The sequence below is a fragment of the Aythya fuligula genome, chromosome Z (assembly GCF_009819795.1).
Source record: "Aythya fuligula isolate bAytFul2 chromosome Z, bAytFul2.pri, whole genome shotgun sequence".
In the NCBI taxonomy this organism is placed as follows: Eukaryota; Metazoa; Chordata; class Aves; order Anseriformes; family Anatidae; genus Aythya; species Aythya fuligula.
In genome coordinates this window covers 78,687,132-78,704,579 of record NC_045593.1, presented here as the reverse complement: position 1 = coordinate 78,704,579, position 17,448 = coordinate 78,687,132, and the positions used below count along the sequence as shown (strand labels likewise).

General features: G+C 39.3%; 1 protein-coding gene across 4 annotated transcripts in view; it reads left to right on the top strand.

The window, feature by feature from the left end:
* The window catches only part of HAPLN1 (hyaluronan and proteoglycan link protein 1), a 59,584-nt gene extending 42,844 nt beyond the window's left edge, over positions 1 to 16,740 (top strand). For all 4 annotated transcript variants that reach the window (XM_032205621.1, XM_032205622.1, XM_032205619.1 and 1 more), the window contains exons 4-5: positions 8,293 to 8,595; positions 15,269 to 16,740. In XM_032205621.1, coding sequence (XP_032061512.1) covers positions 8,293 to 8,595; positions 15,269 to 15,558 — 593 coding nt within the window. In that variant the 3' untranslated portion in view covers positions 15,559 to 16,740. The remainder of the gene's footprint in view (positions 1 to 8,292; positions 8,596 to 15,268) is intronic.
* Positions 16,741 to 17,448: the final 708 nt, after the last annotated feature.

Sequence of the window (17,448 nt, the reverse complement as noted above, 5' to 3'; positions counted from 1 at the left end):
GTGGATATCTACATAGAATCGTAGAACAGTAGGATGGTTTGGGTAGGAAGGGACATGAAAGATCATCTAGTTCCAACCCCCTGCCATGGGCAGGGACACCTCCCACTAGATCAGGTTGCCCAAAGCCCCATCCAGCCTGGCCTTGGGCACTGCCAGGGATGGGGCATCCACAGCTTCTCTAGGCAGCCTGGGCCTGGGCCTCACCACCCTCAAAGCAAAGAATTTCTTCTTTATTGCTAATCTAAATCTATCCTCTTTAGGTTTGAAGCCATTACTCCTTGTCCCATCACTACACAGGTCCTGAAAAGCACATTAACAGAGTGAGACATCGCAGCCCTGACATCCCCAAGAGTTACTACATCTCTTTTTTTGAGGACAAAAAAAGTTATTCAGCAGTAAGCACTGGAGAAATGGTATCTCTTGAACACAATGGCAAAAAGTAGATTTTCTGTCTTTTTTACCATGTTCATTTAGTGATAGAGCATCAGGTTATTGGATACAAGATCTAGGTTCTACCTCCCAATACACATCTTCCAGCCTACTTCATCTGCCTTTGAAGTATGCCAGCTCCAGCCCATCTTCTCCAGTACCACCACTCCTTCCTGTTTCCTCTTGCCTCAAACCCAAAATAAGGAAATTCATTGGATAGGAAGGGCAAAGAGGTGTCATTTGTCTTCAGCCAAGTATGTTCCAATCTCTGCTCTAAGGAAAGTTCACACATTTTGATGAGTGTCTGGCTACTGTACAGAACAATATCTTGTTTTAAAGACTTTTGTCAGATATGGGTGTCAAGTTGTTCATATCTGATATTGTAGAGTGTCATTTCCTAATCAGACAGAAAATACTAATTTAGGAAACCTTATGGTAAAAGTTAGCCTTTCAAGAGGTGAGATAAGAGTGTGAGTGTGTCAGATTGGAATAGAACAACTTAGTAATGATTAGGATAAATAAATCCAAGTTGTGTTGAAGTTCCATTCTAAAATCATAATGATTAAAGTATACTTCATTTACAAGTATATATTTACAATGGGCATAATGGATGTACATAATGGATGGAGCGTATCCCTCTCTTTGTGTGCCACTGCACTCTTTCATCTCATCTGTAGGTTTATGCAGTGTTGGCTTTTATTGCTGTTTCATGCATTTGGGCACTGCTGACCAGAATAAGTTAAAAAAAAAATCAAATCAAATTTATTAGATAAAATTTACTTTAGTCCTTGGACAAAAATGAAAATCTATTAGTCCATACTAGCATCCTTCATCTGTTATAAGCAATAAGGTTAATCTCACAGTAAGAAGGATCTGCATCAGTAGTCTTATGTCCCGAGATGGTGGCCCTCAGGATGTTAGTTGGCAGCAAGACAAAACCATTTATATCCAGGAATGCCCGCTAGCAGCATAAAACAGCTGATCACTCCAGTGTGAGTTTGCTGTACAAACAGCATCAATTTGGCTAGGTGAAAGCATGTAAATTTATCTATATGAAAATAGTTGACCTCTACCTCAATGGACCTTTTATCTCCTCTGAATGTGGTAGAACTTTATTCTTATTAGACTTACAGGCCTCCTATGATTGTTGTTACATAAGCTATCCATAATAACTGGTTATTTTTAGCTTTGGAAAAACAAACAAACAAACATACAAAAACCGAAAAAAAAAAAAATTGAAATTAGACTCCATCTATATTTGTTACATACCTTGCACAACTTTTTTTTTGCATATTTTCTTTGTTATTATGAAAATCTTTCATAATATCTTTCATTCTTTTCCTTCCACCCTCCCTCCCTCCCTCCCTCCCTCCCTCCCTCCCTCCCTCCCTTCCTTCCTTCCTTCCTTCCTTCCTTCCTTCCTTCCTTCCTTCCGTACTTCCTTCCTTCCTTCCTTCCTTCCTTCCTTTTTTTTTTAAAGCACTTTTAAAAACAACCTTGTTATCATTACCATCCTGTTCGTGGACTTAGATGCAGGGTCTAAGGGCAGGAGTGTTGCACTGGGCACAGTGGATGGAAGAAGTGGCAGGAACTGAAGAGAGTGGGATTTTATTTTATGTTAACCTTGTCACCAAAGGCATTTTCTCAATGAACTGAACATGCCATGCTCCTGTGCATAAATAAGGATCGTGAACTTTGTATTCTTTTTCAAATATTCTGAGAGTACTGAAAGCTGAACAAATTAAAAGGCCTCCTATGGAAGGTAGATGTTGTTGCCCAAGTCATAAGCAAAGAATGAATTCTCAGCTTATAGTAAATTTCCTTTATGTTGTTGTTTTTCTGTTCTTCACTAAATTTTCTTTATGTCAGTGCTTTATTGTTTTTCTTCTTATGAGCATGAGGCACTGTAGTGAATCTCTCTATGCCAGGTTTGTGTCCTTTGGTTTCCTGGGCAGGTGAAAGCTCCAGCAGCACCCTGACTAATATTGCTCAGGCACAGATTGAGTGTACTATTCCTTCATGGCACTGAGATTCATGGGCCAGGTGGCAGAGAAAGTGGAGCAATGCTAAGCTGCCCAAGGCAGGTTTTTAATTTGTTAGGATTTTTTTTTGTAGGTCCTGTTTTCAGGGATAGATGATAACTGAGCACAGTAGCCTTGCAGTGCAGGCAATAAAATAATTACTTGATACATTCAACAGTACCAGAAATATGCAGATCTAGATAAAGCTGTTAAAAATCTCTGTAGACCGTGCTTCTTGATAGAAATTAACACCTTCGGTGGCTCCACATAAACCCCAAACTAGCAGGTTTTGTTATCTTGCTTGGAGGTGTGTTAGCCTTTATGCCCAAGATGGGGTGGGAAAAAGCAGCATCTCCCCCCAAAACAGACTTTATAGCTCAAAAATAGTTCAAAAAATTTCATGAGTTGCATATAAAAAAATTCTTCCAAATTATTACAGAAATCATTTCTAATCTAGCCCTAGTTTCTAATCAGATTTATCCTAATTTGTTTTGTTTCTTTTGCATGTTGCTGTTACATTCATACACCAAAAACTATTTAAAACATTCTTTGCATAACAATGTGTTGTTCTGTCTATAGTAAAACTGATGATATAAGGCACACCATTTGTAAGTGCTTAGAAGACAACAACATTTGTTGTAAAAGACAACAGTTCGGCAAGAATAAATTGTGTCAGACCATGTAATTCCTTCTGTGTCAGGACAACAGGTCTTTGCAGACACACATGTACTGCTACTACTGTGAGAAATGGCACTTCAAGGATGCAGTGAAGTAAAAGATCTAAATAGAGCAACAAATAATTATCTGGAAATGAAGACCTGAAAGGAGAATGCTAAAAGAATTAGGATAGTCCTAAGGAGAGCAAAGGACAACAGTCTTCAAATTTTGATAAAGGCTGTAGAAAATAAAAGGAAATAATCTGCCCCAGGCCAGGCAAGTCTAGTTGGTGTGCCTGCATTGGTCAGAAGCAAGTGACCCTGCTGATGGCTTGGTGCAGGGGTGCCGTGGGATGGATGGACACTGCCTCAAGTGGCCCCAGTTTCATGGGGAGGCTGCTACCTCTTCACAGCTGGTGGCCCACCACGGAGCCTGTGCTGAATAGTCAAGACACCCAACAGGTAGAGGAGTGGAGATGGATTCTGAAGGAAAGTGAGAGACTTACCACTTTTCACCGAATTTTAGAAATCCAACATGGAAAATTTTGTCTTCGAGTGCATGAACCTGCCAAAGTAAAACTGTACCCTACAGTATGGCATATAGCAAACCCTACTGTACCAGGTGTTTACACTGGCTACACGAAAACTTACTTTTCTGTTTAGGCTAGAACTCAAGGAAGCCCATTTCTTTACTCTGGCTTTAAAAAGACTTTTTTTTTTTTTTTTCTCCACATGCGTTAACAGAGATTTTGTTCTATCTGTAAATACTCTTAAAACTGCTAATTGCGTATGGTACAAGCTTAATAGACACCCATAAATTGTTACAGGAGTTGTGCTTTCTAGGCTTATTTCCTCATCTCGCCTTGGATAACCATTACAGCTCCTTGCACTGTGAATGTCCCTGTAGTGACTGGGCAACTACAAAGCATTTGTATTGAGTTTTAGGAATTATCTGCATATAGGAGTCTGAAATAGCTTGCAAATGACACACAAATGTCATGCTTTTTTTCTATTCCTTATGTGAGCAGGACGAGCTCTGCTTCTCTGATTATCTTCCTCTTATTTTCGTTAAGCAACCATTTGATTCTCATAGACCTCTTATAAATTCTCCCTCTGAAACAAATGGAGAAAAAAAAATATTTCCTCAATCAGGGAAAAGGAAGCTGTCAACACCTGTGCACAAAAGCACTTTTGACTTTGCTTTGCAGGACAGTTTCTCTTGTCCCTCTCTCTCCCTTCTCCTGGTTTCCCTTTCATAAACTATAATGAGAAGCACAGTAGCAGAGTTGAACACCTGAATTGAATGTAAGGCATTACGGAAACATGGGCTCGTGTATGGGGAGGATATGTTAAACCTCCACGTCTTACCTTCTGATTTGGAACAAGTCCTAATTTCCATTACAAAAGTTGTTCTGGGGACTGTGATTGCATTGCCACAGGTACATACAGCAAGCTGGGTCAGATCCTTGCTGCTCAGTGACAGGTTTGCTCTGCACTGAATCCATGTGTCTCAGGTTCATCCTCTAGCAGGGGTTGTCCCACCGTGGGTGTAGATCCTATTTCAGAGAAGTGCAAGTCTGGGAGAGGAGCCACATGGTCAAGTCCACGCTCAAAGTTGATGTTCCTCATTCAGGCTCCACAAGTATCTCAACAGCTTCCTTGGGGTGAGGAGCTGAATCACCAAGGTTGAGTGATGGGTTTCAGCTCCGTCTTCCCACAAGCTAACTGGGTGAGGGAACCACAGCTCTCTGGGTTTTAAAGAGGCTCCCTGCACAGACACATTTTCTGGTAGATGGCTGGAAGTGCCTGACTGCATACAGATACCATGTGAAGACTGCCAGCAGGATGTGCCTACAGAAAACATGGGGAGATCAGCAGCTGTTGTTCATAGCAAGCCGAGAGCGAGCCATACATAACAGGCTACAGTTATGTAAAGTGTTTGGAAGAACAAAACCATTCTTCCTCTGTGGAAGATTATCTGGAGCTTTCATGTGGCCAACAATAAGTGCTAATTTCCAGCCATTTGAGGCTGGAAGTTTTCCTCTCCCTCTGTTTCCTGAGCCGAATTTGTTAATATTTGGAAGTGGGTGTTCTGTTTGGTGGCAAAACGCAGGGTTGGAGTCAGGGTTTTTGAGTCAGTCTGTAGTTTGGGAACAGAAACGAGCCTCCAGACAGCTTTTGTCCACTCAAGAACAGATGGGATGGATTATCTTTTGATGGTTTATAAGATCCAAGACCAAAGAAGACGCTGTGCAATGAACTAAAGTTCAGAACTGCTAAATTGTACCAAAAGGAAGATGAATAGTAAGATCTAGCTATTAATTTAGTGTTAGTTTCATAGGGAAATGAAGAAGATAAAACAATATTAGCAACAATTCAAAATAATGCAAAGCTATACAAAATGTATATCGAGTCAATGGAGCTGTACAACATCACCAATGGCCACCCCCATCTGCAGGATGAAATTAATGCTAATCAGTTGCAGGCTTGTACTGCGGATGAACCCAAACAAAAATCAGCTTCTATGCAGTCTACCCAAATATAGCCCAAAGCTAATATTACAGTTTTGTGCCTATTTACATTATTAAGACATTATGTCTTAAACTGTCAAGCTCAAGTACATTTGTAACAAATTAACATATTTAACCGTCAAAAAAGCAGATATTAGAAATCTTAAGGAACCCAATCTGTTTGAACAGTTTCCAACAAATTGGAAGGTATATAAGTTTAGCAGTTCAGTTTCTAGCATCCACCTCTGGTAGGGTTCTTTTTACGTGGAAGTGCAGATCAAGCATATGTACTGGACGAGGAGTCAGTTGTCTGGGGAAGTATAGTTCTGGAAAAACAATAAGTATTGGATTTCTGATAAAGCAATAAAGCTTGGACTCCTCTGATGCTTGCTATATTTTTACTATAGTCATTTTTATTTCTATCCATTAACACCAAGGGAGAATTAATATATTTTTATTTTTTAAAGGGGCAGGAGGGAGGAAGGAAAAACAAAGTTTGAGAAATCATGCCACAGCTACAGCTTCTTGTTTATGAAGTTATAGTTAGCAGCACATGAAGCATTACAATTCATTAATGCTTTATAGTTCAGGACAACTAATAACTGAAAAGTACCTTAAGAAAAGATTTACAAAGGAAAGAAAGTCAGCAGACTCTCCAGTTAATTGCTGGAGGAGAACAAAATCTTGTTTATTATTACCCTGGCAAGTTTACATTTGCATGCTTTATTTTCTTGGATTGAGTCACTGGGGTTTAGTAATAACAAAGATTTTATTTAACAAAAATAACACTGTTTGGATGATAGATGAGTGAGGGAGAGGAGGGAAAGAAAGGAGACAATAAGATACCAGTGGAATAGACACCAAGGTGGCCTGAGTGCTTGAGAAGAAGAATGACTTCATTGCATGCTGACAGTCTTGCATGGCTGTAATGTAATTTCAGTATCCTAGTATCCTATGCTACATTGCCCTGGAGATGAGAAACTTGTTACGGGGAGAATTCATCCGAGGGAAGAAAATAAAAAGAGAGATGGATGTCTGTACCAGAGTTTAAAGTTTTTGGCTCATCCCCTAATGTGTTATCTTGTCTTCAGCCCCTCTGCATCCCACAGCACTCCGTTGTGCAGGGATGTTTGAGAATAAACATTCTGAGCTGGATCTTTTCTGGTGCCATTTTATTTCAGCTTATTATGAAGATTGGGCTGAAGCCAACTATAAAATTTAGATCTGAGTTAAGTTTCTAAACCCTGCCAAAGTTAGGGTGGTCTGACCAAACTTTTGTTTCACATCTCTCTCTTCTTTGTACAGTCTTTTATCAGAGCGACATGGGGAGGTGGTTCTTCAGCATTTTCAGAAACATCCTTTTTACTTTGAGAAGTAACTTTTAAATGCAGATATACATATATAAATATCATGTGGGAAAGTCTATGAGATAAGTTCAATAACCTTGATTGAATGTTGCTGCTGAAACTGCTTTGTAGCTGTCCCTACATCCGCCACCTCCACGTGGATGTTCTCTGTCCCCAGGTCTCTGTGTCCTGCCTGCATGCAGCTGCTCATCACTGATAAGCAGCAGGATGGTGTGTGGTACTCCTCAGGGGGGGATGGAGGCACTGACAGGTCTGTGCTGCTTATCAGGTCTGGCATTGCTGCACGCTGAGTGCTGCTTGGCTAAATGGTTTCCTCACCTAAATGAGGAAACGTCATCTGCTGAAGGGACCGTGCTCCCTGATGCCCTCAGTGAGGAGCTCTGCCTCCTTGAGTGGTGAGGAAATGCCAAAAAGCAGCTGAAGAGTATCAGGAAGGACTCCCCAGAACCACACACGATTTCATGGATTTTATTTCCCTGTAGATTTCGTATTTTAATATCTCAGGACCCTGATATTATATCTCCTACCAGACTAGCCTTGAAATGTTCTTTTTAAGCTGGGCATGAAATGCCTTCCTGTTCCTGGGACATTGTGAAATAGAATAAAAACAAACAAACAAAAATCCAGCAGTCTTGAACTCTCAGGAAATCTTGGTAAGAGTCCAGGAAAAGAGCACAGCACTCTTATGTCAATCAGAACTTTTTATTTTAATGTTCACATGCAAGAAGAAATAGTTCGTGTGTCTCTATGCTACGTCTTCTTTTTATGTAATTGCAATAAAATCGCCAAATCCTACCCAGAAAAAAAAAAAAAAAAAAAAAAAAGAAAGAAAAAGAATAAGAAAAATAAGTAAGCTGTTTTGTTTGTTTGTTTGTTTGTTTGTTTGTTTTTTAATATTTTGAAAGAGAATTTGATCTTGCAGCCAATAAACTTGACTTTTCTGATGAGAAGCATTTAGTTGCAAAATTTCTTCCAGCTCTTCTCATCTTTAAGCACTCCTTGCATGCATGAGGGTGAGACCAGAGCAGGGAAAGCAGAGCTGCTGGTGGGGCACACATGCAGCCCTGGGGGGCTCCCCGCTGCGTTACCTGGAGAGGAGCTAGGTGAGAAGGTGGCTGCAAACCCTCTCCAGACCACGCAGCTGATGTGCTGGCAGAGCATTTTTCCCCAGAAAAACAGCAACTTATCTGTCAAACACATTATTGGGTTAACCTTTATTTCTCTTTCTGATGACTGGAAATGCTGCTTCTCCTTCTTGTGCTCTTTTGGTGTTGAAGATACTCAGCTAGCCCCCTCTCTGCCATTTCAGGTGTTGTATTCCCCTACTCTCCGCGACTGGGTCGTTACAACCTGAACTTCCACGAGGCTCAGCAAGCCTGCCTGGACCAGGACTCCATCATCGCCTCCTTCGATCAGCTCTACGAGGCCTGGAGGTCTGGGCTGGACTGGTGCAACGCAGGCTGGCTCAGCGATGGCTCCGTGCAGTACCCCATCACCAAGCCCAGGGAGCCCTGTGGGGGGAAGAACACGGTGCCCGGCGTCAGGAATTACGGCTTCTGGGACAAGGATAAGAGCCGCTATGATGTGTTCTGCTTCACTTCAAACTTCAATGGTAAGAGCTGGGCTCACTTCTACCTCACAAGAGGCCGTTTCAGAAAAGAAAGTGATGCCGACAACAGCAAAGGGCAGCAGATAACACTTGGCTGGCCAAAGTTTGCGTCAGCATTGGGAAATGTTGCTGTTGAATTTACTAAGACATGCCCAGAGTAATGTTGTCTTTGCCACATGTTCACACAGATCATTTTTAAAACTTGGAGTTGTACTGGCACTTGTTTCTAATATCTCCACTTTCACCCCATTAGTGTTAATTCAATACCTTTTTAGTGCTATTTGCCCAGGTCCTTTCAGCTGAAGTGATGAAGAAACCAGTAATTCCTTTAATTGCACTTCCCCACTGAATTCAATTATAACTATGATGTTTTACAACTTAAATGTCACCAAAACAAAGTTCTGATTGCCACGTCATCTCTGGTGTTGTCTCAAGCAGCTCCAGCTCATACACCAACTCTAACATGACTAATACTTCCTTATCAGCAAAGCTATTCCTGGCTCTTGTGCCCAATAATTTAGATTTCTAATCTTAGTACACTGTCAAAACCAAAATATGTTCACTCTAGCTCTGAGCTTGGTTTGCTCTAAACCTTATTTTAGTGACTGCAAGATTTCAGCTGTCAGTAGATCATACTGTAGGTGTGAAATGAGCTGATCTCAGCCTGCTATCATTTAATCTAGTGCCTGAAAAGGATTTATAAAGCATGGCTGTGAATGAGAGGAGCACTGCAAGTGAGCAGTGCAAAAGGAGTCTCCAATCTTCTATAACATCGTGCTCATGGGTAATTCCTGCTTGGCATGCAGCCCCACCAGAGCAAGGAGCATCACCTTTTTTGTGTTTGCTCAGATTGATTATTCACACTGAAGCATTTGTGCTCTACAGCACACAAAAAAATAAACATAAGATTTGCTATTAGAGGATATGTTCTGTCCCACCCTCTCAGAAAAAAGAAAAAAAAAAAAAAAAAAAAAAAACAACAAAAACTACAAAGCAACAAATCCTGAAACCAACAATATCAAAAATGAGACTGGATGTACTCTGAAACAAATGTTTATCTGATTTTTATCATGCTACATCATTCTGTGAAATGCTGGCTCATATTTTTTCTGGCTCCACTGATTCAAAGTGAAATCTTGTATGCGCTCATTGTATGCAGATTTAAATCTATAGTAATGAAATAGCACTAAGTAATAAAGTGAACTAGGGGAAAAATGAATTTGATAGCTACACCATTTAAAGCACTTGCAGGGCAAACATTTATGATCGCTGGTCACTAATAACAACCCTTTTCCATACTAGTAGTTTAACAGCATCTCTTATGGGAAGATAAAAATCCTTTCTTAAAAAAAAAAAAAAAAAAAAAAAAAGATGTTTATAGACAAATATTGTCTGTACAGTAATACAGCAAGATAGAGAAGGAGAGAAGCGGAATGAGATAAGGTGAGGACAAGGTAAACAGGTGGCAAAGAGATCAAAAAAATCAAAGTTCCATTAAAATGAATCTCATGCTTGGGGAGTTGGTTAAACTGCCCTGCAAGACAGAATGCCACACAGCAACAGGATGATGTAACGTGCTGAGCACCAATTTCCCCATCTCCCTGTAGCTCAGCATCATATGAGTCCCTCAGGCTACCAGCAGAAAACCTCCTGTGTCCCTTCTATGTTCTCCACTGTTCATGTCCCACGCACACCTTAACATCCACAATAATCCCAGCAACCCTCCCAGAATGCCAGCTTCCTACTGGCAGCTCAGCAATTCAAATAACTGTGCTTAACAAATTCAGATAACTTATATGTGCTTAACAATGTCATTAGTGTTCTCACTGTAAAGGAAAAAACCTTTCAATAACCCTACTTGCCACCAGGATGCAATTGCCAAAGATAGTGGCTATGGGCACTGAGCTATTTCTGCAACACGCAATATTGATCCTCTCGGCTTGGGAACAGTCAAGGAAAATGAGAAGTGATTAGGACACCATGCATTTCCAACAGTGGCAGTGACTGCTGGAGTCTCCTGACAGTGTGAAACAGAGAAGCCTTCAGCTCTATGTGAGGGAGCTGGAAAAACGCCAGGGGCCCCAGGATCACAGGCATGTAAGGCTAGCTTAAAAAAATATATATTAAAAAAATCTCAAAGAGTGTCAGTTGTATGAGCTGCTGCTGTGAATAATGAGGGTGTGTGAGGTTTACATTGGGTTCTTTTTAGAGAAAGAAATCTCAAAAATATGTTATGATCACAAGGGAGATTAAAAAAAAAAAGCAAAAAAAAAAAAAAAAAGCAAGAAAGCCTCAATTTTAAATAGTAGAGGCTTGGGTTTTATGTGGAGAAGAAAGGTACATGATGACAAAATTACATTCAGTCATTAGGGTGAAAAATGAAAATATAGTCTTCAATGCAGTGAGCTCCTGTCCAGATTCAATGTTTTCACTCTGAATCTACTGGAGTCCCTCTGTGGTAAACTGAGTACACCAAGAAATAATGACAAAAATTTGTTTTGATGCTGTTAGAAATGAATTCTGCACTCATTCCTGTTAACTGCACAGCGAAATTGTTTCAGCAGAGTTCTTCTGCAATGCAGTATAAAATAATCTTAGTACTTTATGAAAATTACCCTCTACAGTGTCTTTTCTCAGACTAATTTAAGTGCAATACTTGAGCATTTTGTTCTGCCTGTGTAACTGTGTCATTCAGGTGATTCATAGCAGATTTTTTTTTTGTCTTTTGTGACTGTGAAGGTAAAGTCAAACACCCCAAAATGGATCATCTGCTTTTTAAAAACTGTAGTACCAGCAATTTACCATTTTATAGGAATATGTAACAATATATATAGAGAGAGAACTATACAAAGAGTAACATTATCATAATTCTGTCTATATGTTTACTATTCAGAGCTCAAGAATAAGACCATATGGCTGTGCAGGAAAGATGGTCCTTTTCTGTACAAGTATTGCAGCAGGAATTCAAGTCCCACAGACCCAAAATAGCATAGGCCAAAGAATGTGTAATGATATAGCTGAGGGTTATTCTTTACCTAATTTCAAATGGTTTCTCAATGGGAGCAGTGAGTCTCTCAAAGAAAAAACATGGGAATCTCTGACACTGGAAAGTGTTAGGCAAGCTAAATATAGACATATCTATCAGCTCCTTTATAATTAAACACTTTCCAAAAAAAAAAAAAAAAAAAAAAAACCCACAAAAAACTAGGGCTTGTCACACTTTCAGCTCATTAACGTGCATTTTGTTATGTACTTTGCACACAGAACTGCAATGCATAATTGATTTGTTATCAGCTCTAGCAAAATTGGGTAAAAATCTCTTATGTTAACAAAATTAAAAATACAAAGAATTAATTTTAGGGATCATGTTGAAAATGCAGCTGTGAACCACCTGTTTACTTCAGTAATGCATGTGATAAACTACCCACCACCATTTGCAGGGGAGGAAGTGGAAGAAGATCTTTTCTGAATAATGCATGCGGACTGTTCCAGATAAACGGAGTACTGGATCTCTGGGAACACGTAGTTGTTGCTCCAAAAAGGGGAACAAAACTACGCAAAGTGAAATTATGTGCCCTTTCATAAAAGTGGGTGCACTGGAGTCAGGGGGGAGGTCTTGAAGAGGATTTTCAAAAATTGTTCCCACCTCTTTAATGCAGTGGTTTAAAATCAGTCACCAGAGTTGATCACTGTATTTAAGCATACTTACTGTGACCTTATTTTTTAAGGAATTTATTTTCAATATGTTCAGCTCTGGAGAACAATGGCCTAACCCAGCCGGTGTCTGTGGCTGTGACGTGTCCTGAGCTGTACAGGTCTGTGGAGCAGATGATATGGCCGACATGTTGTGCTGCCTGCTGGGAATGCCCCTCGCTGCCATTTGAAACCATGCATTTACTCTTTGCACAGCGAAACAATTCAGCCCATTTCTTCATAAGCTTTTCAGCCTGTGTGCAGACTGCTGGCTTCACGGGGCATCCCATGCCCTGCATCAGCCTTAGGGCTCAGCCCCAACCCTTAGGTATTCGATGACCAGCTGCGGATGAAGGCATCCTCCCTGAGCACACAGGCATCTCTGTCTTAGCTCTTTGGCACAGAATACAGCAGGTGGGGTGGTGCTGCCTTTCCGTGCCTCTGAGTGTGCTGTCCCACTTTGTCTACACCCAGTTTTGATTAAAAAAAACACTTCACCTCAAAACGCCCCATTTAAAGCTGAGGTTAGGAGGAATCTTCACTGGCAGTGCATCCCTCAGGCTCCTGCAGTCACAGGATGTAGGTATTTAGGTCAAGTGCTCAGGTTTTCCTCTTTAAGCTGTTGCATTACATGCAAAAGCTTAAAAAGGCTGTAATAAATGGATTTTGATTAGGTTTGCATAAATCCCCTGCCCTTTGGTTTGGAGTGAGAAGTCAAGCCAAGCACACGCATCCTCTGTAGGAGTGACCTAACTACCAGCTATTAATGAGAGACGGAGGGTTAATGCCCCTCTCTCCCCTCTCACCTCCCATCCTTCCATGTGAATTAATGAAAACTAAGATTGAGCAGTTGCGATTTAGGAGGCCTTCTAACCTATTGGCAGGAAAAAAAAAAAAAAAAAAAAAAAAAACAGCAAATCTGCACTGAGTTTATTGACTGTGTCTTATTTAATCAGATGTTCTGGATGCATGTTCCACCCTTGTGGGGCTTGCTATTAAAGTTCTCCTATTTAGGGAAGGGGCAGAGTATAGGAGTTTTTATTATTGATGTCATATGTCAAAAGCCTGACCTTACTGCAAATCCCTAGGAAATTACATTCCACTGACATATGGTTTGAAGAGCAACTAATAAGCTAGGTGAAGTTTACATACTATCAGTCCAAATCCCTGTTCCCTTAAGTCTGAAATCCTATTTGCTTTGGGGAAACCTCTTAATAACCTAGTAAGAACAGGTTTCCACTTAATAAACATTTTTCTTCAGCAACACCCTGTAAATGCTGTCAACTTGCTGAGCTGGAGTCAACCAAGCATTTTACAAAAGTGTGGATTATCTACTCTCAACAGTTTTCTGTGAAAACACTGTAGATATTGCTTCTGACAACAGTGAAATTGTTTAGAAGGTTCTTTTCCACCACAGCCACAATGTCATTGCTTTTTTTTTTTTTAATGATTCCTGTCACAGTATAAAATTTCAAACCTTCACACAAAGCTAATTCTATTATCTTTATATTTTCATCTGACCTGACATTTCTTCACTTGAAAAAAGAAAAAAAAAAAAAAAAACTAAGCATTTTTTTTTTGCTGGGATCTAGAGCTGATGTAACTCTTCTTCTTTCTCATTGGTTTTCCTTCACCAGGAAAGTAATCTGTGCAGGATCCAACCTGTGTTTTTAACTGTTTGGTTTTTTGTTTTTTTTTTTTATGAGGAAGAAAATGGATATTACGCCAGAATACGTACATAACTAAAAAGCTGAGAGTGTACTTGCCCCACATGAATGAACTGATTTGATTCTCAGCCAAATTCCCCCTTTTATAGAACAGTCAGATTGAAAATGTTGTGAATTTATTTTGAAATCTAATAAATAAACCTAAGTATAATGAGTGAAATGCTAACAAAGAATTTATATTGCCTTGATAAGTGAAATTAATGTTGGTATTATTGCTGCTCTTGGATTAATACAGGGGACTTCCTCTTTGAGGGTTACTTGCTGGCATATGTTTTCATTAGCTTGAGACAGAGTCAAATTTTTCTTACTAGCACTATCAGTTCAATGCCATCGCAAGGCAAGGATATGTCCTTTGATGCCTAAAGAGAAACAGAGTTGCAGAACTGCTGTGAATGTTTGTGATGCTGCTAATGAAGACTTATGGCAGACATGGTTTTGATCTGCCAGAGCTTCGGACTCTGCTTCTGAGAAGCTGTGCTATGTTTTGTCTTTCTTAGAGGGGAAAACAAAAACAAAAACAACAACAACAAAAAACTTTACATCGTGCTTGTACTTAACCAGAAACAAGGTCACTGCCTTGTCAGAGGGTAAAACTGCATGTGTTAGCTGCAGCCACCCTCACCCAAGTGCTATCTGTGGCCAAATCTTGCTATGTCATGCTGCTGAGAAGAAAACTCGCAAGGGTTTTAATCTCGTGTTGAGAGCATGATGTAAAATTATACTGCTTTGGACATTTCACTAATTTCCCTTCCCTACTGCTAAGATGCAGCTGTATGAGGTCTGCTTTGCCTGAGATCTGCCTCAGGCATTTTATTGGATTATCTTTGGCACCTTCTTGGTAAATGCATCTGGCACCTTAACCTTAGGTACAGAACAAAGGCCACCACTGAAAAACAGCTTATCTACCAATATCTCTCTTCCTCACCCTTTTTCTTCCTGTTTTTATACCTCTACATCCAGAGGAGGAAAATGCATTACAACAGGTCAGTTAGCACTGGATGCCAGTAAGGCTGGAGATGCTGTGCCATACTATGTTAGTAGAAATATGTATAATGCTGTATTTTTGTTTAGATTGTCCTCCTCTGCCTGCTCTTTTTTTTTTTTTTTTTTTTTCTACTCCCAATATTTATCAATTCACTACAGAAAAACTTAAAATCTTTTTCACAGCGTAACAACTAACTTTCGGAGTCCCAAATCAGCCACTGTTTGGCCTGATTCTGCGACTTATGACTCTTTCCTCTTCTTTCTCCTGCTAGGTCGTTTTTACTACCTAATACACCCGACCAAACTCACCTATGATGAGGCTGTCCAGGCCTGCTTGAAGGATGGCGCTCAGATCGCCAAAGTTGGCCAGATATTTGCTGCCTGGAAGCTCCTGGGATATGACCGCTGCGACGCTGGCTGGCTGGCGGACGGCAGCGTCCGCTACCCGATCTCCAGACCAAGGAAACGCTGCAGCCCTAATGAAGCCGCCGTTCGCTTTGTAGGCTTCCCCGATAAAAAGCACAAGCTGTATGGTGTCTACTGTTTCAGAGCGTACAACTGAAAATACCTAGAGCACACCAGATTTAAATTCATTAAGAACATGTGAAAGATTTCTTTTCGATACGAACTCATGCAAGTTACCAAAACTGTGATAAACCTTTCTTACTGTAAAGAGTCATTTTCATAAACCCAACTCATTAATTTGTTTTTGTTTTTGTTTTAATATTTTTGTAAAAGTATCATTCCATAGATATTTTAAATTAATATAATTTAATAGAAGCTCTAGGTAAGGAATTTTTAGAGCCAAATTCTTTAAGCTACATCATCCCAACAAAATATAATTTTCATGAATGGGGCATGCAATAGAGCTTGACAATGCTAGGACACAATTATGGAATGTAAGGCTACTCAAAGCAGAAGCTTTTAAAAGCACAAATTTTACATATTTGTACCAGTTTGAGATACTGCAAATTGATTATATCTGGAGTTTTGAAATAAGATAATGTTTTTGTTTATAGGGGGTCAGTAAGGTTTTGCAAAAAAAAAAAGAAAAAAAAAAAAAAAAAGAAAAAAAGCCAACATGATAACCACAGCAAGCCAGATGATTAGAAAAGACTGTTTTCACATGGGAATGACATGCAGTTTAATAAAAGCAGCTAAAAGAGTCCACAAAAATAGGATTTGTTTCAGAGTTGAACCCTGTCTTTCTGAAAAATAGGCTTATGATCCAATGCATAAGAACAAGCACAATTATTTCTGAACATTTCAATTGTGTTTTTATTATGTATAAATCGTTGATGGAGTGAATAATTAATTAATGAGAAAACCCTATTTTCTTCTTAAATTAAAGATGCCTGAGAAGTATTGTGTTACCTTTGAGTAGCTTTACTGAGTTATTTTTAAACTCTTAGGCTGTTTGCTAAGCAGTATATAGCATCTACTCAGGGCAGTTGTATAAATGAACTGCTGGACAGAAAAATTATAAACTTTAGCAGCTTGACTTTACATTAGCTTTTGAAATGTTACTGTCTTAATGAAAGAATATTAGAATATTTAGATTTCTTAGCTATTTACACATCACAAGAAATAAAAATTTGAAAAAACTGATTAAGTCTTAAAACAAGATTATTAAATAAAATCTGAACTCAGCTATTAAGGTTTAGAAGAGAAAAATACATTTCCTTGCATCTCATATGTACATGTATCTAAAATACATCTGCTTTTTAAACTGTCAGTGGGAAAAAAAAAAAAAAAAAAAAAAAAAAAAAAAAAAAAAAGTATTGCTAGCCCTGAATTATTTCGTTAATCCTCCTTAGAGTTAGCAGAAAAAAGTATTGAAATATGTTTTTTTCTCTAAATCTGCAGTGGTCTAGGTGGAAGATGTTTACCTATATCTGCCAGTGTCAGAGATAAACATGCACTGTGCATGGTGCCTAGGATTTTCAGAGCTGCCTAAAGTACTAGGTCCTCCCTAAATGCCAATTTGAGGGAATTTGGATTCCTGATGCAAACTCATTTTGGATGCAGCAATTCTTGGTGCTCATCTTCAGATACCTTAATGCAACCAGTTTTTCAGAGAGTGGGTGCTCAAGGCTTTCTGAAAATTTACTCCATTTATGGTGTCTCAAGCTGGATATCCAAAAAACAGAGGTCACTGATAAAAAGAAGAAAAAAAAATAAAAATCTAGGTCTGAAGTAATCTCTTAGGCGGTTTTGAAGTTCTCTATCCAGTGTTGGTTCTACCACTTAAAAATGTAGAACTCTTTTCCTACTCTACACTTACTGACTATGAAGATTTCAGAGGACCAATATTTGTATTTTGCAAAGTTTTTTAGCTGCCCATTTTTTCCATTATCTAAATGAGATATAATGGTAGTATCCAAGTAGAACACAACTGGTAGGCTTTTGTGAACAGTTTAGTTATTTTCCCGTGGACATGGCTATATAAATC